This window comes from Giraffa tippelskirchi, chromosome 13, assembly GCF_054371585.1.
Source record: "Giraffa tippelskirchi isolate mGirTip1 chromosome 13, T2T-mGirTip1v1.2.pri, whole genome shotgun sequence".
Classification (NCBI taxonomy): domain Eukaryota; kingdom Metazoa; phylum Chordata; class Mammalia; order Artiodactyla; family Giraffidae; genus Giraffa; species Giraffa tippelskirchi.
Window position 1 is genome coordinate 5,504,515 of NC_137287.1, and position 22,224 is coordinate 5,526,738.

General features: G+C 44.5%; 3 protein-coding genes across 15 annotated transcripts in view; 2 read left to right on the plus strand and 1 right to left on the minus strand.

Annotated features, from left to right (window-relative positions):
* LOC145531923 (cytochrome P450 3A24-like) overlaps positions 1-12,333 on the plus strand; it is a 104,574-nt gene extending 92,241 nt beyond the window's left edge. For 2 of the 3 annotated variants that reach the window (XM_081555862.1, XM_081555863.1), the window contains 2 exons: positions 1,404-1,566; positions 3,821-4,034. In XM_081555862.1, coding sequence (XP_081411988.1) covers positions 1,404-1,566; positions 3,821-3,916 — 259 coding nt within the window. In that variant the 3' untranslated portion in view covers positions 3,917-4,034. Of the gene's footprint in view, positions 1-1,403; positions 1,567-3,820; positions 4,035-8,218; positions 8,373-12,057 lie in introns of those variants that run through there. The other variant, XM_081555861.1, reaches the window with a different exon arrangement.
* The window catches only part of ZNF3 (zinc finger protein 3), a 490,877-nt gene that overhangs the window by 169,342 nt on the left and 299,311 nt on the right, over positions 1-22,224 (minus strand). The gene's annotated exons all lie outside the window — the stretch shown is intronic.
* The window catches only part of LOC145531928 (cytochrome P450 3A24-like), a 39,127-nt gene continuing 28,960 nt past the window's right edge, over positions 12,058-22,224 (plus strand). For 2 of the 11 annotated variants that reach the window (XM_081555883.1, XM_081555886.1), the window contains exons 1-3: positions 18,482-18,832; positions 19,884-20,052; positions 20,286-20,338. In XM_081555883.1, coding sequence (XP_081412009.1) covers positions 20,331-20,338 — 8 coding nt within the window. In that variant the 5' untranslated portion in view covers positions 18,482-18,832; positions 19,884-20,052; positions 20,286-20,330. Of the gene's footprint in view, positions 12,295-14,222; positions 14,557-18,357; positions 18,452-18,481; positions 18,833-19,883; positions 20,060-20,285; positions 20,339-22,224 lie in introns of those variants that run through there. The other 9 variants (XM_081555892.1, XM_081555889.1, XM_081555887.1 and 6 more) reach the window with 9 other exon arrangements.

Here is a 22,224-nt window from a genome sequence, read left to right on the forward strand (position 1 = left end):
GATGAAAGAAGAGTCAGAGTCCACTAAGTCCTTTGTTCTGGACCAGGGAAACTCTGTGTCTGCCTCAAGCTCAGCAACTTCAACTTCCCCTCCTGCAGTATCAGGAACCTAAAACAAGACTGTACTCACTATACTTCCCTTTGATTCACTCAGCCATCAAGCAGAGAGTTAGTGCTTACCTGTGTGTGTCAGGGTCTGGGCCCGGGAGTGAGAAATCCAAATGTTAAAGCCAATTGTAAAGAGTTTTTGACACATATACAGTACAGTTTATAGTTACAGGTTCTATGAATCATGTTTAATGTATCAGTATGTGTCCATTCCCTGCTCAACAGCCTTTCACCCAGGTCTGCAGCACTCAGATGCTGCCCTTTGACGAATTTCCCATGTAGCTGCAGTCACATTGTCTGTATTCTTCCAGAATATTTTCTGTAATAGGACTGTTTAAAATATACACAACCGCAATGTCATTATCACTTCTCCAAATCCAAATTTGAGGAGTCGAATTTGAATAAAGCAGAGGTCTAGCCATCATGGACTTTATCGGTTGGTGGGAACAGATAGACAAAACAATCAGTGATTGTACCAGAGTAGCTGGAGAAGGCAATGGCACCCCACTCCAGTGCTCTTGCCTGGAAAATCCCATGGACGGAGGAGCCTGGTGGGCTACAGTCCATGGGGTCGCTAAGAGTCAGACACGACTGAGCGACTTCACTTCCACTTTTCACTTTCGTGCACTGGAGAAGGAAATGGCAACCCACTCCAGTATTCTTGCCTGGAGAATCCCGGGGATGGGGGAGCCTGGTGGGCTGCCGTCTATGGGGTCGCACAGAGTCGGACACGACTGAAGCGACTTAGCAGCAGCAGCAGCAGCAGAGTAGAGTCATATGCCCTCATAAATCTACTGACCTCAGCAACCTCTGTGTGTGGGAGAAAGAGACATACCCACACAAGAGCAAGCAAAGGGAAAACAACAGAAAACTAGCGATTTAAATATTCAAAGATGTTTCTGCTGCTTCCTTCCTCTCTGAGCACATGACCAATGTAAGTGTGCATGGAGGCAGGAACCCACTGTTCCTTCAATCAGTCTCATTTCCTAACTGCCTTTGAGAGCGTGAGCATCTCACCACCCTGAATGTAAATTTCATATTTAAAGATACATTTTCTTTAAACAGCCTTCATCTTATTTTCTCACTCAGACTGAAAGCTCCTGTAGGATCCAGGGGAATTGGAAGGCTTTGGGGCTTGCCTTTCTCACAGCAAAATCACCACAGCAGGATTCAGTCACCTGCCCACAGAAGTCTCCCTTATGCTACTGGTTGAGGGTTTAAGTTAAAACCTCAGACCTGAAGCTCCTGTGACTTTTCTGTTTCATTCACTTGTTTCATCTACTGTTGTGGATCCAGGTTCAGTAAGAAGAACAAGGACAGCATAAATCCTTACGTCTACCTGCCTTTTGGAACTGGACCCCGAAACTGCATTGGCATGAGGTTTGCCATCATGAACATGAAACTCGCTCTCGTCAGAGTCCTGCAGAGCTTCTCCTTCCAACCTTGTAAAGAAACACAGGTCAGCAGTTCACTATCTGCATAAGTAATGTTTTATTGGGAACTTTTTAACCGAGATATATCTCTCTGTGTCTGTAAGATTGTATCTATAAGACTCATCCCTGGAGGGCTAAGTCTGTGGCTTCATAAAGACCCAACTGTAAAGGTCATCTAGAGTCAAGGCAGTTAGCACGACATGACTATACGAAGTCAGTGAACTTGAGCAACTTTTAAAATTTGCTTTCATGTCCACTGGAAGGAAGGAAAATGTCGTACACAGTCATGAGAGCAGTGATGAGCATGTCATGCCTTTTCAGTGATGCCCTTCTCCATGGGAACTTACAGAAGCTCTCCTCACAGTGATTCTCAGCCACTGTTTGTATAAAGAAATCACTGGGGAGCAATATCCCGATGCCAAGTTCATCTCAGACTCTCTAAAATAATTCCCCCCAGAGTGTGGCGTTGAGAGCACCCCCACTGATCCTCCTGTGCAGCCACAGTGATCCCTGAGTGAAAGCATTTCTGCCCGATGGGACGGGCTCCCACAGCCCCTCACCTGCCAGGGATCCTGCTGCCATCCAGCTGGGCTCCCTTTACGTTCTCAAAATGACTGTGTGTCCTTCCTGTCCACCCTACAGTCTGTTTTCCACCTTCGAGTTCCAGTTCAGTCCCGAGCCCCTGCATGCAGCCTCCCCATCCAGGCCAGAGCCCACTCTCCCCTCTGCTGTGTTTACAGGTACACAGGCTGGCGTCATGGGTCCGACCAGCTAACAATACTTTGTCCCTGAACCAGCCAGTTTGGTTCCTTTGTTTCCTTTGTACCTAAGAAGGTCTTTAGCTCTGTCCCCTCATTTTATTCCTTCCATAAACGCCCAGTGGTGCCTTGACGTCATCAGGCAAATGCTTAAGGAGTGACTTGCAGTTGATTAGAGCTCTTGGACACAAATATGGAACAGTTTGAATTTTATAAATTTATCAAATGTCATTTGTGTGCTTGCTTGTTTTATGTGTGTCTCTGTGTCTACCTGCAGGGAAAATGCATACCATTTGAAAGTTTAAAAAAACAGTTTGTTACAGTTATAGAAAGACCTGGAATCTCTCTCTGAGGTGCACACAGAGCAGTTGGCATGGATTCATCTCAATCACGGCCCTAAAAGATGGCTTGTTTCTAGGAGTCACACGTTTAATACGCAGCTGCTCCCTTTGAGTAGCTTTCTCGGGGAAGAGGAGGATAGAGATGTTTCCATTTCACTTGTGGGTGTCCTGTAAGTGTGTACCCACAGGGGACTCAGCCCTGAGAGAAAGGGGGCCTCGGGCACCCCTGGGAAGGGCAGATGCCCCTGCAAGCTCCACCCAGTCCCCCACGGGCTGGGGCTTCTCCCTGCACAGATACTTGCTTGTCCTTCAGTCAACTGAGGCTAGAAGGTCACTCTGTTGGTTCCCCCAGCACAGAAGGAGTGACTGGGTGAGAAAGGGGCTAAACATCTCAGACAAAACACTGTGGGTCATCAGAAGTTCACCATTTTCACTGCACTTGGGAACCAGGGGGTGTTTAAAAAAACTGGCATAATGCTTCATAGGCATAGTGCTCAGTCGATATTTTGTGCAATGAATGATGAATGAATGCTTTCACTATCCAGTCTTGGCATAACATACAGAGTAAGTACAGAGAATCAAAGATAAAGAGGGGAGTTGGGTGAAAATGATCAGAAGGTATAAATGTCTGGTTATAGATAATAAATACTAGGACTGTCGTGTAAAACACGATGAATAGAGTTGGCATTTTTATATAGTAGGAGACAGTAGATCCTAAATGTGTTCATAAGAGGAAAACAGTGTTTTTTCCTTTTATATCTCTTATGAGTTGATGGATGTTAACTAAACTTATTGTGGTAGTAATTTCACGTATATGTAAGTCAAATGTTTTTACCATTAATCATTTGTATCTCAGTAAAAGAGGAATTAAAACAATTTTAAAAAGTGAATAGTGAGTACTAAAAATGACTTTATGCCCATGTATTTTATAACGTAAGTTAAATAGACCAATTTTCTGAAAGTCATAAACTGTTAAAGTTTAATCAAGGAAACATTGACAGCCTGTCTGTCCCTATAGCTATTAAACACATTGAATTGGTAGTTTAAAAAAAAATCAAAGATATAGGATGCTAAAAGTAGCTTGTATATTGTTGCAAAGCATTATTGTCTGTAATGTATCTTCTCTATTTTGCTTCTATTCTTGGCAGTGCTTCATTCATTGGTTCTCTTAACTGTTACAGATCCCCTTGAAAATAAACAGTCAAGGACTTTTAAGACCGGAAAAACCCATTGTTCTGAAGGTTGTGCTCAGAGATGAGACTATAAGTGGAGCTTGACTTCCCCAAAGGACCTGGGCTTTGTTCTTCAAGGAGCTGTGTCCCAGAATTTCAGGGGACTTGATTTCCTTTGTGATCAAACTCAGAAATAAAGATGGGCTTCACCTATTGCACTTGCTGGATGACTAGGGTATCTGCACATTTGCTTAGCTTTCTCAGTGTCTGTGTGGTGTTGTATATTGTGTAACATGAAAGAGGTGACTAGTGAGGGCCAGATACCTACACTCAGCTTATCTGATTCTCAAAGGACCATCTTCACCCACCCCCAGTTAGTACCATCTACTCCTTCAGAGCACTGATCAAGAAAGAAAATGTCTCAACAGTTTTATCAGCAAATTATCGAAAACAAGAATTATTGTGGTGACTAAAGTTCTGACATTTTTTAATATATCACAGGCTTTATTTTATATATTTCAAACCAAATATTCTATTGAGCAACTCTGTAAACATCTCTTTACCAAAGTGTTAGGATACCATCCTGCACTTTATGGGGAATGTGTACCACTGAATCAGGGAAAGCCAGTGACTAAACACTTGGCCATCACAATTCCTGGTGGGTGGGGCCTTTTTAAAAACTACTGTTTGTTATATTACATAGGTAAGAATTATTCCACAGTGTTTTGCCCATTTCTTAGAAAGTCTGAAAGTGAAAGTTGCTCAGTCATGTCCAACTCTTTGTGACCCCATGGACTATACAGTTCATGGAATTCTCCAGGTCAGAATACTGGAATGTGTAGACTTTCCCTTCTCCAGGGGATCTTCCCAACCCAGGAATTCAACCAGGGTCTCCGTCATTGCAGGTGGATTCTTTACCAACTGAGCTATCTTTCATGGTTTAAATCTACTTTTTTTGAGGACATATTTTATGTAACAACAGATGCACATATAATTATGTTATTAGTTTTGATTAAAAGTTTTCATCTCATCTCCCTGATATTTCTTGAAGGCAGGAAACAGGTTTTCTTGAAGTGTCTTGTTTTCCACCCTCAATTCCCAACTGTCTTGACATAATGAACGTGGAATAAAAGATGGTTGATTGATCAGTTAAATGGGGAGAAAGGCTACAGTCACTGGTCAGTTTCAGTTGATATTAGAAGCTGCACACAGCCTTGCCTTTCCCTTTTCTGCCCCTTCCATCCACCACCCCTTCCTTGCTAGGGTTTTCCTGGATAGTCCAATCCTAAAGCCATTGGGGGAGCACAGAAGGTGGACAGCCTTACCCTTCAGGGTGTAGGCAGAGAAGGGGGGCTCAGTGGCTCCAAGTTGGATATTGAGGGGGGATAGTGTCCACAGGAACAGCAGCCTGGCCTGGGTGTGGGTGTCCAGGCAAGGAGCAAAGAGTGTCTGCTCAGAAGAATACCTGGCCAGGGCATCCAGAGCCTAAATAGGGTGTGGAGAACCACAGAAGTTGAGGAGGACATCAGGGGTGGAAAGAGGTTGAGTGGCAATAGCTACACAAAGGGAGATTGATTAAGTAAGTAAACATATTACGGATAACGGAAGGCAGTTTTTTCCGTTAGGGAAGGCAGTCCCTGGTCCAGGAAAGGGGAAGATAGCAGAAACCCCGTGGAGTCAGAGATTGGAACTGCAGGTATCAGTGTACATCCTTGCTTTTCTTTGTAGACAGATGGTAGCTAGTTAGCGGGATGATACACTACAGATAGATAGGTGATATAGATAGATGACAGATCGATATGTGTCTGTGTGGTGGGAGGAGAATCTGCAGCTGGAGTCCTGCTCAAGGCTCTGAGCTCGTGCAGCTGGACAGAACTGCCCAGCCCCAACTAGTATCCAGGAAATAATATCCCAAACATTTATGACTCAGTGGCTCCTCATAAAGCAGGGGGGAGAGGAGACATTTGAACGTAATCAGTAAGAATGAAAAAGGTAAAGATTCAAGAGTCAGCAAACTCCCAGCATTTTTTTTTTTATTTTTCAACTACAACTTGAACTCATGTCTCCTTTTGCTAACAAACAACACAGTTCCTAACTTGTGCTTACTCTATAATGCTTGTCCTTCTTGGCTACTACTTGAACTCGTATGAGCTCACGTGAGTGAACATTTCTAGAGGGTTTGCTAAGGATCAGGTGTGTGATGGGCAAGGTCACATGTTCTCTTCCCCCAGTGACACCAGGACTCTGACCTGCAGGTTCAGGCCCCAAGACCCTCAGGTCATGGATCAGGGTCTGGTCTGACTGGGCTCCTAGAGGAAGGGAAAGACATAATTATTAACCCTCATTCTACAGATCAGGCAACTGAGGCTGAGCAGGTTTAAATAATCCACCTAGGGCCTGCACATCAGTCACATTCTGTGGATGCCTTCTGGGCAGCTGTGTACACAGTAGAGAGAATAGGTGTCCCGGGAGCCCAGAGAAGCCTCAGGGACCTGGTGGACCAGGTTCCCAACCAGACCCTTCGCTTGCCCTCTCTGCCTCTAGCAAATTCTCACAGATTATTAACTAACATTGGTAGCACAAAGTCAAAATCCCAGAAATTTTTACTATGTCACAACCACTGGGATGGTTATTTTTTAAAAAGGGAAAACAAAAGTGTTGGGGAAGATGTAGAGGAAATGTGGAAACCTCATCTGTTGCTGGTGAGGATGTAAGAAGTGGCCACTCTGTGGTACAGTTTGGCAGCTCCTCGGGTCGTTGAGCATAGAATTACCAGCAGCTGCACTCCTGGGTAGATGCCTAAGAGAACTGAACACAATTTCTCAAACAGAGACATACATCTGTGTGTTCATACCACCACTATTCACAATAGCTAAAGGGTAGAAACAAGGTTTCTACCTCAGATATGCAGATGACACCACCTTTATGGCAGAAAGTGAAGAAGAACTAAAAAGCCTCTTGATAAAAGTGAAAGAGGAGAGGGAAAAAGTTGGCTTAAAGCTCAACATTCAGAAAAGTAAGATGATGGCATCTGGTCCCATCACTTCATGGGAAATAGATGGGGAAACAGTGGAAACAGTGTCAGACTTTATTTTTTTGGGCTCCAAAATCACTGCTGATGGTGATTGCAGCCATGAAATTAAAAGACGCTTACTCCTTCGAAGGAAGGTTATGGCCAACCTAGATACATATTGAAAAGCAGAGACATAACTTTGCCAACAAAAGTCCGTCTAGTCAAGGCTATGGTTTTTCCAGTGGCCATGTATAGATGTGAGAGTTGTGGGGTGAAGAAAGCTGAGCGCTGAAGAATTGATGCTTTTGAACTGTGGTGTTGGAGAAGACTCTTGAGAGTCCCTTGGACTGCAGGGAGATCCAATCAACCCATCCTAAATGAGATCAATCCTGGGTGTTTTTTGGAAGGACTGATGTTAAAGCTGAAACTCCAATACTTTGGCCACCTCATCCGAAGAGTTGACTCACTGGAAAAGACCCTAATACGGGGTAGGATTGGGGGCAGGAGGAGAAGGGGACGACAGAGGATGAGATGGTTGAATGGCATCACTGACTCGATGGACATGGGTTTGGGTAAACTCCGGGAGTTGATGATGGACAGGGAGGCCTGGCGTGCTGCAATTCATGGGATTGCAAAGAGTCGGACACGACTGAGCGACTGAACTGAACTGAACTGAGAAACAAGGCAAACCAGTGGATGAATGAATAAACAGATCGTAATGTAACCATAGAACAGTTGCTTCTTCAGTTATCAAAGATGTGAAATACTAACACATGGACAAGAGAGATTAACTTTAAAAACATGTAAATGAAAGAATTCGGACACAAGAGACCACACATTACATGATTCCGTTTATATGAAACATTTGCAAGAGCAAATCCATGAAGACAGAACGTACAGGAGTGGTGGCCAGAGGCTGGGAGAGGAGGGAGTGGGGAGGAGCTGCTTATTGGGTCAGGAGTGCGCTCTGGTGGAAGGGGAGTGTGCTGGAACTAGGGGAGGTGGTGGCCCGACACTGTGAATGTGCTGAAACGGCCCTGAATGGTTGATGTTATGCCAGGTCAGTGTCACCTCAGTAAATGTTTTTAATCTCAGGACTGTACCCTAACGAATTCAAGACAGGTCACTGTAATACCACAAAGCCCTGTGGCTTTTTTTCTCAGACATCCTGCACAGCCTTCAGCTCCCTGCTGAGCTGTCCAGGGTGGAATCTTGGTCCTAGAATTACAGGATTCCTAATTTGGCCTGTGATCTGATGACTTCATTATTAACAGTAATAAAATTTGGTTGATTTAGACACTGTGTTTTGCAACCAAGAAATAAAACATATTCAGCAATGATAATGATAAGATGGACCATTCTCACAGCTTGAATGCCCTCTCTTCTCTCCTTAGGCAAATTCTGCTCTGTCCCTGGTACTGCAAGCAGTGTCACCTCCTCTGGAAAGCCCACTCATCCCTACAGATGCTCTGGATCCCACTCATCTCTGCCTTTCCCATCCTCCTGATGCCTTTGGAGGTGTCTGTGTGCATGGAGCACCCTACTTAGGTAAGTGCCCTTTGTGACAGTCTTGTTCACACTTTGTCCCCATGGTGCGTCATAGCTCCGGACACGGCGAAGACCAGTTCAGACTGATACACAAGGCAAATGACCATGCAGATAACTGTGTGTCCAATCAGAATAGGGCATCTTGTGTTGGAGTACAGGTGTAGGTTGGAATTGGCCTGGCTGGGCCCCTGGAAAAAGTCACTTGACTTGGCAGGCACATGGTGACATTACTTAGAAATCTCTTGGAACTGCATGCACTAATGAGTATTTGTTTATTTTCTGGGGGTTTGGTTTATTTTTTCCATCTGATTATCACAGGAGCTTATGTTGTAACTAAAGGTGAAGAACTCAGCATTTGAACCTAGTTGATCTCAGTTGAATGAACCCACTGAATGAACCCATGTTGGTCAGTTCAAACAGCCCCAAATGGTCAAAAATATTTAATTTATTAAGTGATGTTTTCAGTTGTTCACCTGGGATCCACAAGCTGGGTTTCTGACAAAAACAAGTAATGACATTCTTTTTGTTTCCAGCATAAAATTAATTTATGGGATTTTATGTACTTAAAGGGTGTTACAAATTTTGAAAAGGCTGTATGTGCATGTGGTAAAATAGCATAAGCAGATAATGCTTTTATACTATGAATGATGTTTTGTTCGGTAATTTTGGTAGATACTTTTATCACATTTAGGAAATTCCTTGCTATTAGTAGTTTGCATTCTTCTTCTACCATAAATGATATATTGAATATTAACAAATGCATTTTCTGAAGCTATTGGGATGATAATACTTTCATCTTCTAATCAATTAACCTGATAACTAATACTTATATTAATTCTCTGTTAACCACCCTTGAGTTCCAGGGTAAAAGCCAACTTGGTCATGGTGTATCATTGTGGCTGGATTTGACTGGCTTTATTTTGCCCAGGATTTTTGTGTTGAAGCGCATGAGTGAAACTGAAATGCAGGCTTTCTTGTCCCATTTTTGTCCTATTTGGATCAAGTTCATACTGTCCTCATAGAGTGAGCTGGGCATGATTGGGTTGATTTTATGTGACAGCTCAGAATCTTAGCTTCACCTCTGCGATCGCATCCTCTCAGTTGGTCGCCAAAGGCTCTGCCTCCTAACACTTATGCCCCATTTAACCCCCTCCCACTGGTGAGGCTGGGATAAGTGACTTGATTCTAATGAGTAGAATATTAAATGGGTGCCCCCTCTCACTCCCTCACTCTGGAGGAAGCAACTGCCATGTTGTGAGCTGCTCTGTGGAGAGACCCCGGTGGCAGAGATCTGAGGGGCTTCTGGGCCGTAGCCAGTGAGGGAACAAATCCTTGAGCTTGTGAGCATCTGAACCCTGCCAGACCACCTGGAGGACCTGAAAGTAAGTCTTTCCCCAGATGAGACTTTGGATGAGAGGCAGCCCAGCCTGACAGCAGGAGAGAGCTTGAGTCAGAGATTCTCAGGTAAGCCACACCAGCAAGCATCTGTCACTTTCTAAGGTGTACTGTGCAGTACAGATGTTAGTGATTCATTTATCAAGAAAGAGAAACTCAGGAATGGAGTAGAAAGTGAGCAGCTATGAGGTCCTTCTCATCCCTTTGCTGTGAAGTCCATGGAAGTGCTTCTGCTTAAGGGCACGTGTGTGTGTCTCTTCGTGGTGGGATATGTGTGGGTCAGAAAGAACATCCCCCTACCTCACCCCAGCCCCTACTGACTGGCTTGCTAGTGGCCCTCACCTTGTCTCTATGTTGGGGCCGAGCTCTGGTTATAGACCCGTGATCTGTGAAATTGGAAACTAATGCATATATCAATCTAGGGCAACACGGCCTTCCATTCTCTGAGCAATTCTCTCAGCCAGTGGGAGTCAGGACGGGCTTCCCAGAAGAGGATTCGCCTCTGAAAGGACAGGAATAGCAGACTAATGGGGCCTCTTGCATCGCTGAGTCCCTGACACCCTGCTCACCTCTCCTGATATCTGAGCCTAATGCCCAATTCCATGAGTGTTCTTTGATTTCCACCTCTGACTGATTGCTAAGGTCTGAAAAGATAAGCCATGTATCGTTGATGAGGACACCGTGTTTCTAAAACATGTGTAATTAGTTTACCTTGGCAGTACTGTAACTGTCTATTTCTCTCTATCTTCCCCCTGAATAATACCTGGATCTTAGTCATATCTGCACATGAAACACTTGGAACAGAGCTTTGACCATGCCGAGGCCATTGGTACACAAATGACCAGATGAGAGACGTGAGGTGTGGGGTGCTCTTCAGGCACACACGTCTTCCTTCACGGTCTTCATATGTGAGACTTTTCAAGTCAGGTGTGTCTGGCTGTGGAACGAAGGGCACAAACTTCATGCCTTCTGTTATTTCCCCTTGCAGAGCAAGGCCATTTGCCTTTGCTAGGACGTGGCACTGGCTACACGTTTTTCCCAGAACATGACTAGACGGTTGCCACTGGGATAGATTCCAACCAGCTGGACCAGGCCCTGAGGTGAATTGGGAAGGTGACGGCGTGTAAGGCTTAGTGAGAAAACCATCATATTGGCATATGTTTTGGAGGAAGGTGAAAGTATGTAGTTTCCACAAGGATTTTGTTTCCAAGAAGAATAAGAAAGGCTGTGGGTTTAGCTGAGTGAATTAAGTTGTCAGTAGTTATCAGATGACACTGTAATCTCTTCATGGGGGATGTATTTTGTGTTCCTCTCAGTGGGGAATATAGACAGGTGGGTTCTCATGACAAGCACCTGCCCTTGTTCCTGCTGAGGTGACATGAAGTCCTGGGTTCTGCAGACCCATGGGGGAGCCCCTGGGCAGGGGTAGACATGGAGATAGAAGCCAGAATTTTGACCAGTATGCTTCAGCCTTGGGTCTGACTATTTCACACGGTGACTCTCATCATGAAACAGCAAACGTTGAATACTGGTATTTCAGAGCAGAAGACTTGCCATCTTTCTTCATATTATTTATCACATATTTTGATCAATAGCTGTTGGGAAGCCACTTGCAGTCACTAAGCCTCAGTTTCTCTCTCTGTATATGGGGGATTATAGCATGACCCTCCTTAAAGCTACCCAGTGTTTGTGCGTGCTTAGTCGCTCAACCATGTGCCACTCTTTGCAACACCATGGAGCATCAGTTGGATCACCAGAGGACCAAGCTCCTCTGGCCATGGGATTCTCCAGGCAGGAATACTGGAGTGCGTAGCCATTCCCTCCTCCAGGGGATCATCGTGACCCAGGGATCGAACCTGGGTCTCCTGCATTGCAGGCAGATTGTTACATTTGGGCCATCAGGGAACCCCAAAAGGGATCCAGAGAAGGCACCAAAAAGGGCAGAAATGTATCAAAATTCCTTGGACTTTCTGACTTTCCCTGAGGATCATCCTCCAGCTTCCCAGGTCTGTCCTTCGTTGGTAGTCAAGCTTCCATCCATTTCTCTCCTTTGCTGGCTCCCTCTAGGGCTCCATTGCCCCAAGGATTCCAGACGTATGCCCCATACTGAGCTTGGTTGTGTGTCTCACTCCCTGCACTGGGAGGCTGCTCCCAAAGGAGAGGACTGTATGGCTTCTAGCCCACAGTCCAGCACAAAAGCAGCACCTGAATTAACTCACTTGGACTGAAGCAATGGACAGATAAATGTGTTCAGACAATACAATTCTCATTGGAATGTGCATTTTCACAGGGGCCTCCTGGAAGAAGTCTGAACCCAAAGATGACAAACTGATGGTGGAAATTTCATGCTCCATGAGAAGCTCCCAAGGAAATAAAAAAGTGCAGGAGACAGTTTGGACTTGCTGCATTTTACTAATGAGACTTCCACTCACTCGGGCCAGTATGGAACAGCCCTGGGAACTCTCAGGCCAGAGTGAGGGAGAGAGTTACCAAGAGATGAGTATCACTTTCTGCAGAAGGAGTGAAAGTGAGAAAGGATAAAGGGAGAAGGAAGTGCACAAACACAGCTTACATGTCTTGTGTTTCTATTAAGTTTTAAGAACCTACGAGGTTTTGTTTTTCATGTAATCCATGGTTATTCAGGCCTGACAGGCACAGGACATGGTTCAAAGTACTGATAATGAGCCAGCGTAAATTCTCGATACTCAGCCCTCATACGGCTCCCATCAGGAATTCAGCAGGGGTGGAGAGAGGCCTACCCCTGAGCTTCCCAGGTGGCCCTAGTGGAAAGAACTTGTCTGCCATTGCAGGAGACATAAGAAACGCTGATTCAATCCCTGGGTTGGGAAGATCCCCTGGAGGAGGGCATGGCAACCCATTCCAGTATCCTTGCCTGGAGAATCCCATGGACAGAGGAGCCTGGCGGGCTACAGCACGTGGGTCACAGAGTCAGATATGACTGGAGCGACTCAAGTGCACAGGGGCAGGCCAGCAGTAGGTGATACCAACTGCTACTCTAGGCCTCCTCTGTATCAGCTCCTTGTTTCCCAATAACAATTCCCTGTGCTGTGCGTGCTAAGTCGCTACAGTATTCTCCAACTTTTGCGATGCTGTGGACTGTAGCCCTCCAGGCTCCTCTGCCATGGGATTCTCCAGGCAAGAATACTGGAGTTGGTTGCCATTTCCTCCTCCAGGGGATCTTCCCACCCCAGGGATCTAACCTGCGTATATTAGGTCTCCTGCATTAGCAAGTGGGTTTTTTTCTTTCACCACTAATGCCACCTGGGAAACTCCCAAATGCCCTAAATGTCCACAAGTGGGAACCCATCTGCTCTGACCCACCGACACCCCACGTACCCCAGAGATCGGGTGCCCTCATGTGATCTTTTTGAAGTCCTGTTGCTGTATGTGCCACATCACTGGTGGCTAAGGACGTTGGGGTCCTCTTGGCCACCGGGCTGTTTTTTTTCTCTCTCCTTACACCCTTTGATCTTGGATTGCAGCCTTTCCAGAGAGAGGAGACCATTCTTTGATCTAGAATCTGACTTGCAGGATACTCTGAGAGTGGGACAGGAATGAGCCTGAATTGATACCACTGGTACAGCCATCACCCTCTCCTCCATGTCCTGCCTCTCCTTCTGGGGCCCTCTTGTCAACAGGATCCTGGTGGATCCTCCTGAAAGTACAGAGACAGTGACCAAGGCCAGGCCCTCTTGGTGTGTCAACAATTCAGGAAGATGGCATGGTCACCAAAGAGCCACAGGGAGAGGGCACGCAGGTGCCCAGTGTCCTTACCTCTACCAGCTCAATTCCATCTACCTTTCTGGATGCCCACTCTGCCGAAAGCACTCTGCTGGGTACCTGGGACATGACTGTGGCTAGTATCCAGCATGTGCCCAAGTTCTTGATTCACTGAGGGGACTAGACGTGGAAACTGACTGGTGTGGGAGATAGTAGGATTGTGTGCAGGGGACAGAAGTCCCCAGAGGAGGAAGTTGTTATATCTGCTCAAGGAGGTTTGTTTGGGAAATCTCTAACACAGATGTTCTGTTGGAACTTCACTTTGAAGCATAATTAAGAGCCTATAAGGGACACAGGGGCATTCCTAGGCAGAAGAACAAAATTGTATGAGTAGCAATAACAGTCGGTACAGCCATCTTGTTTGACCCCCTAGAGAAGGAGATGGCACCTGACTCCAGTATTCTTGCATGGGAAATCCCTTGGACAGAGGAGCCTGTTGGGCTGCTGTGCATGGGGTCACATAGAGTGGGACACGACTTAGCAACTAAACCACCACCACCATCTTGTTTGAAGGATTGCAAACCTTTTGGACCACAGGCAACCATAGAAATGGGGCAGTCTAGACGAGAATTAAAGCCAGTGGCTTTATTTGAGTTTCTGTAACCTTTGGGCTGACTGATAACACTGATTGAGTTGTTTATTGATTTCCTACAGAATATGAACTCAAGGGAGGCCAAACTGTAATGTGTATGATGCTCGGCCAGCTACCAAGGCAGAGAGGGCTCCTGCAGGTGGAGCCCAGGTGGCTCTTCTATTCGTTGCAGCTCCATCTCCACCTCCTTTCTCAGCACGTAAATCTCCAAACTGCACTGAATCTCTGCCTAATGTGAACAGAAGCTTCACACTCAGAGGCAGGCAGAGAGCAGCACAGACAGCTGAAAGGAAACTCAGAGGAAGGAGTCGCCAAGAAAGTGGCCATGGAGCTAATCCCAAGCTTATCCGTGGAAACCTGGGCTCTCCTGGCTATCAGCCTGGTGCTCCTCTATCTGTGAGTAAGCATGAGGCTCATCTCCTCTGTAACCTGGGTCTTGGGGTGCTAAGCAGAAAAGGGGGTTCCCTTAGTTTTTTAAAGTTCAAAGTAAATGGAGGAGAAGTTGCTCAAGCATCAGGTGCTATGGGCATCAAATGGGTTATTATTGATCTTACCTACATCTGTTCAAGTAGTTAACTTTACTCCTGAGTTGCTGTTGGCATAGTTAGGAGGGTTTGTGACATTATTTGTTCCTGTGAATGACCCTCTGATTGACTACCAATTTGCATGAACCTAGGCTAGTCAACCAGAGTCTATCAAAGGCAAATTAAAAACAACTGGCCCATGTACAGCATAGTCCTCACTGATACCCATGGCTGGGAATCCTGGAGGCAAGAAGTAACCTGGGTTTTTGTTTCATTCTCTCTGACTTCTGGATTCTGTCCCTGCTGCAAGAGACATGAGGAAGGATCGGCCCCTTTGTCACTCAGGAGTTCCTGCTCCGGACCCTCTTTCCAGGTGTCATTTACCCAAGGCATGGGGTGCACCCAGACTTTGTTGGGAAGCCTGAGACCAAGTACCCCTTTTTTCATACACAGCCCTCCTCCTTTTCTGTGCCCCTCCTCAGGGCACCCCTTCCTAAGACTCAATTCCCACACCCTGTACTCTGCAGAAATTATCTAGTTTCCAAAGGAGAAATCTGAAGGTCTGAGGAGACTTGGTAGAAATCTTGAAATTATATTCATTTCTTTCACCTTTTCTTTCAGTCTCTGAAAGGGTTAGATTCAATGTACATGTTTATTTTCCCTGTGATAGGAAATCTGCTAAGCCTACAAGAGGCACAAGCCCCAGAGTCCAATTTGGATTTTAAGTGATTTTTCCCCGTATAAGTATGGCACAGGAGGTTGAATCAAAACTATCTAGCAGAAAAATCCTTTCAGTGTTGAGCTTCTGTTATCAGGGATTAGGTTAGGAGAGGAGTTATTTCCAATGAGTGATTAGAGAGATACCCCTACAAATCACATTTAGGTTCTGTGTCAATTTCATTTTCACTAAGTGTAGGAAATCATGATGACATGTACGTGGGTAATATTAACCTCATTTTAATTACTTGAAAGAAATATTAGGAATTTAAGGTATTGCAGCAACATATTTTTTGTCTGATATTATAAAATTAATTGGTACAGTTTAATTTCATTCTATTTAGTACTTGATTTTTTAAATCAATACGAGTATTTCCAACATGTGTTTTTTCCCTGAAGGATAAAAGAGAACTGTTGTCCAGTACCTAGAAAGGTACGTAAATAAATTCACCATCTAGAATAATGCCTGGAATATGAATCTAGTGTAGTAAAATATTCCTGTGATATATCTTTTTAAATATACATGTCCAGCAAGCTATTTTAGTGTTCAGGGCAGATGAGTGTACATGCCTGGGAGCCAGTGACGATGTGAGAGGCATCCAGAAGGAGACTGGGATGGAGGGGAGAATACACCTCATTCCTCAGAGCAGAACTCTCAGAGATACTCCTCGGACCTCGTCCACACAAGGTCCGTAAGGTTGTCATCTCATCTGCTGGAAGCCCGGGGACAGGACACAATCTCAGTCACACTGTGTGTGGTCCATCTGACAGTGGGGCTGGTACTAGCCAGTGTCCCACCAGGCAAACATCCCTGTAGCCTGAGAAGGTACCAGTGCAGCCAGGAATCAGCCGCTGCAGGCAATGCTCTCGTTATGCTGACACGATGTAGACTGTAAAAATGATTGGCTTTATCTTTAGCCCCTTCCTTTTCACCCAAAATGATTTATTGCACCAACCAAAAAGTGAAGAGCTAGAAAGAAGCCAAATAATTCACTCAGTCCACCTGCTGCCTTGGTGGAACCATGTGATTTTAGACACTAGACCAGATCTTTCTGTGGGCCAACATGGTTACTCAATTGCTTTGCATCACTTTTGAGTTCATGTAGTACACTGAGGGTTCAGAAGCAGAAATTGACTTGCCCTGTTTGTGAAGACAAACAGGAAAGGAAGACAAAAGGGGAATCAACTGGGGTGAGAATATCCCAGGCCACCCCTTTTGTGGCAGTTGGTGCCCACACCTCCACCACTTGCTCTGGAGGAAAGAGAGATATAGCCAACTGCGCTTGGCCAAGGTACCTCTGGGTGCACTTCCAACATAGGTCTTTCCATGAAATTTTTTGGGTTTCTCTTATCACATATTGTAAGATTGCTGGATTTGTACAGAAATTTGAACCTGCACTACCTTAACGGCTACCTTCCAAAGAGAGAGAGACAAGATCTTAATTTAATATTCTGAACTTTTTTATGGTCACTCATTTTTTGTCATACAAAGTGTCTTTTGCTCTACAAGGGAAGTTAACTGAAGACTGGGAACCCCGATATCTCTTTGTAGAATGTGCCTGTAGGGCATTTTGAACCATTTACACACAGTGTGCTTTTCAACCATACCTTACTAATTTGTCTCTACAGAGTTAGCCTTGGGGGCCTAGCAAGTTCACGTTTAAACCACTGATGGCAGTCTCTTCCTTCAGCCCCTCTTTTCCCACACTCTCTCATCTCTCAGGAACACCAGAGTGAGCAAGCTTGCAAAGATCCAGAACCCGGAGTTGTTGGCTTGCACACATAATACATGAAGGATAACCTGCTGGCAGGCCTGCCATAGGGAGCACCAGCTTGGTTGGTTTTTAAGATAGTTGAAGTGTAGAGGCTTTGTGTTTGAGCATCTTCAGAAAAATGAATGTATTTCATGCCCTGGGCTTAGCAGGTGGTTGGAGGACCAGATGCCATGAGGTGGGGAATGGTCTGGAGATGGATCTTTTAGTCATTGGTTCATTTATACAGTTTCAGGGAACAAAAGGGTCAATCACTACAACTTATTTGTAGTTCAAGTCAACCAGATTGCCTGACAACAGAGCCATAGGTGTAGCTGAAAGGTGCTCAATTTCTATGATGGCAATGGAAGCCTTGAACACAGTTTTCATTCTACAGATGAGAATACTGTGCTTGTTTTAAGGCCTGCTTTTGAGGATAGAGTTAAGAAGAATCAGATCTTAAAATGAGGTCAGATCATGGAGGGAGCTCTGATGCATTGGCCACTTGATGAGAAGGGCTTACTCACTGGAAAAGACCCAGACGCTGGAAAAGATTGAGGGCAGGAGAAGAGGGCACAGAGGATGATATGGTTGGATAGCATCACTGACTCAATGAACATGAGTTTGAGCAAACTCCAGGAGATAGTGAAGGACAGGGAAGCCTGGCATGTTGCAGTCCATAGGGTCACATAGTGTCGGAAATGACTGAGTGACTAAACAACAAAACAACATAGAGGAAAGGGAAGGGATAAGAACAGTGCCAAGGTAGACTCTAGTAACTCTGTCACTGGGCAGATGCAGTTAACCAAAATCTCATGTTTGATACAGAAAAAAAAAGTTTCCCCTTTGTATCTAGAATGAGAATCTCTAAATCATGGAAGAGTCAACTTACTAAATACATATGAACGGATTTTTTGGAGGAAATATAGCCTAAACCTCTCAGGAGATCTAAAATTATAAACATTTATAAAGCATCCACTCTAGGATTGGGACCATCAAGATTTCAGCTGCTATTTATGGTCTCACTGTGGAAGAGGGAAAGAAGAAGATGAATAAAAGTAATTATTGCTTTTGAAATTGCTGTTATTATTTATCACATACATGTTACCTCTCTAGGCTGATGGTTCCAGTTCTGAGTCAGTGAGTAGCCAGCTCCAGCACTTACTCCACAATCCCTGACCTGGATTTTCTGTTTCACTTTATAGATATGGAACTTATTCACATGGACTGTTTAAGAAGCTGGGGGTTCCTGGCCCAAGACCTCTGCCTCTTTTTGGAAACATTCTGTCCTACCAAAAGGTGCATATTGCTTGATGTCCCTTTTTTGCTTATGGTTGCAAATCCCAGCTGAGTTCCATAGTAAAAATTCTCCTCCTCAGGAGGCAGTTGTCAGTTTTCATGTTTCCCAGAAATGGCATCGTAGGCCCCACCCACACATGCCCTCTTTACCCCAGGCCTCTTCTGTTGGCTGTCAGGAGCCTCAGGTTTGCCTCCTCAGATAGCCAAGCTCTCTGGCTGAGTCAGCCCAGGACTTGCAGTTCCATCTTGTAAGCTTCGTGAAGAGGATCTTCTGTCTGCCAGGTGCAGACTCCCAGCAAGGCACAGTCCTTCTAACTGTCAGGAGAAAAGCATGAAGGGATGCCTGGTCGTGGCTCATTAAGCAGCGTACAGGATAGTTAGGTGAGTCCTGTTGATTGCATAAACTCGGGGTACCTTTTTTTCTCCTTTCTCCTGAATTGCTTGGATGCTTCAGTTCTAATGTATCAGGTAATTTGCACATACTTGGGTCTCTCAAGAACTGCTAATGCCTGCAGTTTTTTTCCATGTTCTACCTCATCTCTTGCTATACATGACATCTTTTGGGATATAAAAAATGGGCCAAACGCTTTCTGCTTTTCTTCTGTGCCTTCAAAGCAGGCACCTCGTGGGTGAGTTTGAGCAGGGAATGAGTGTAACTGAGGCAAGGTTGTCTATTTACTTCAGATATTTAACCAGTAAAGAAGTTGTGGAGTTTTTTTTTAAATAAGGCAGAATCACATATACAAAAATCACTAGAAAGGATATGATTTGACAAAATTACTAGAAGTTTAATGTAACTGAAAGGAACGTAACAGGTGGCAGATGGACTGTGAATTCTGATATTCATTCAGCTCTGATGCCTCCCCCAAGGCCCGGCCCCTCAGCTGAAGGTCGTGAGCTGCGTTCAGATGTGCAGGGGCAGAGCCCTGTGTGCAGGCTGCTCTCTGGCTCAGATTTCCTGTCCCGCAGAATGAGGCTTGTTTCTTAGATCCTGATTCTCCCAACTAAGGTCTTCACTGTCTCCTTACTGCCTCAGAACTTCCTGGACATTTTCCCATCTGAAGAAGCAGTAATTTCCTCTCCACCTTTCCCAGATGAACTCCTTAGTAAATGCACCCCAACCCACATTTCTGAGACCTTCATTTACTTGTTAAACCATTAAATATGATAGAAACTTAAGGACAGGCTTTTTTTAAGTTATAGAAGTAAAAACTCAGGCCAGGTGTTTAAAACGCACTGTTCTTTGTATATTTGTGGCATCACCCCATCTTTTCTGTGTTGAGCTGGAAAACTAGAAGCCGAGTACACTTTGTCATTCATTCAATCACTCATTCACTTTCTCACAGAACACACAACCCTTAGACTTCTTTAAATCGCTGAGATTAGAAGACATTACTGGTGCTTTAACTTCCTTGTTCTGCTAAAATTCTAGAAAGAGTTCATGAGATAAATGAAAAGTCTGCTAAACTAGGAGATGAAAATGTGTGTAGGAAACCCTTACTTCCCTCATCTCCAGTTTTCTCACGTGTCCATGGGGGATTAGAGATCGAGAGATTTTAGACAACACGTGCACAAGCAAAAAGCCTTCAGAAAGACAAGGAGTAAGTAGTATTCATTGACAGGGTAAGTGTTTAGTATCTATAACATTCAAAGAAAATTCAAGAGTGATTTTAAATTGTCAGTTTCAAGTATCTCCTCTATTTTCTGTCCTTTCCCTTAAGACATTTGTGAATAAGAACTTACCTCCAACTGCCAGTGAAAAATAGTAGTTTTGTGAATTAGAGGTAGGGTTCAATACAGTATATCAATAATGTAATATTGTTTTTCCTTGTAGGGTATTTGTGAATTTGATGAAGAATGCTTTAAAAAGTATGGGAAAATGTGGGGGTGAGTATTCTGAAAACTTCCATCAGACACACTTATTATAATAATCCTGCCCTCCCCTGGTGGTGTGGAGGGCAGTCTCAGTCCAGAGCTTCTTGGAATGAAGTCATTTGCTGTAAAGCAATGCAGGCTTGTTCTACCAGAGATCCTAGAGGCCACAGGTATGCAGGTCCACAGTCTGAATCAGGCGTGGAGGGTCACAGGTCATCCCTCTTCTCCAGACTTTGAGGCCCAGGGACTCCTGGCATCTCCTTCTGTCCAGGATCTCACTCTTCCTCCCCTTTTCCGTTTTTCCTCTGCTTGGGTTACCTTTAGTTGCACAAAATGCGTTATCCCAGAACGTTCTAATATGTGCTCATAAATATATCTTATGACCCTTTCCCATATGACTCTCTTTTAATTTAAACCCAATATCCTTTATTTAAATTCTGGATTTAATATGTCCTTTTGGAAAAAGAGATGAGGGTTATAGGTTAACATAATGGGAAATCATTTCCGCTCAGCTTTTTACTTTCTCTGCATGTATGGAGTTTGTTTGTTTGTTTTTTAATATTCAGGTAAGATTTTCCAGTAGAATTGTATTCACTGATTGTTTTATCTACTGTTTTTCTCCGACCTTGAGGAGATGTAGGGTATATATATCTGACCCAGAGCGTGTCAGGTGGGCTTTAGGAGCTGTTGGAGGTTTGGTGAGAGCAAAAGGAGAGGTGTCTTGTGGTGCTTCTTTGCGAAAAGCAAGTGGCAGAGGCTCCACCTGTCCAGACCTCTTCATCTTCTCTCATCAGGCCCTCAGAAACCATGGGAACCTGTCAGTTACCGTGGCCCCAAAATCAACCTGGTTGAGTGGAAAGAATGCATAGCACTGGGACACCACTGGCCCAGCTCTAACTGCCCCTCCAACATTTAGTACTTGTGAGCTCTGGCTACAGTCCCTTTTTCATGGTGGATCCCAGTTCTCTTTTTAGAAAATGGTTCTCATGCTTGGATGTATGAGGAGCACCTGGGAGAGCTTGTTATAAATACAGACTTTGACCCCACTCATCAGTACACTGAATCGATATGATCTGAGGTGGGTTCAAATATCTGATTGTAACTGTTAGTGAGAGAAATTATTAAGGTGGCAGTGACATCATGAATATAAAGGGTCACCCCAAACCACTGTCTCTTCTCCACCCAAGTGTTGTTGGAAAACCATGATGGGAAGAAGGGAATCGTCCAAGTAATATGGTCAGTCCAGTGGAAGAGCAGATTAAGTGCCTCCTCAATCCCTTCTGTCACTGCTTCAGCACTAAAGGCTCTTGACACCCTCTTACACCCTCTGAGTTTTAGAACAGCTTTTGGAAATGGGCAAAAATAAGTGCAGTGTTTCTCTGCAATTTTTATATGTAATCACAAAACGATTTGAAATTCTTCTGTGGAGTTAAAGGAGGAATAGGGAACATGCAGAAAATCTTTCAATTCGTTCTAGCCATTGCAAGTGATTGACAGTGAAACCAAAATATCAGAAGACAGTGAATAACTCAGAGTAAATCTCATTTTAGTGGCCAATTCCCATGAAGGGACATCCTGACAGTCTGGAGATCAGGTCACAGAGTGACGTGTCCCATCTGAGGAGTCAGCTTTGTGTGATCGGTGGGTCAAACATGGGCCTGCCATGCTGCTGACGGATGTCACCGACATGGAGCCTGAGGCCCATGGGACCCATGTAATGAAAAGAAAATGTTTAAAAGATGAATTATACATGTTTCTCTGATTTTTTTCATTCTCTTTTTCCTTTTGTTCAAATTATCCTGAACTTCATGCTACCAAGGATATCTCACTATTTAAAATATTTCCTTAAAAAATATAAATTAATAAGCAAATTTTAGAAAATAGGACAAAAGAGAAAA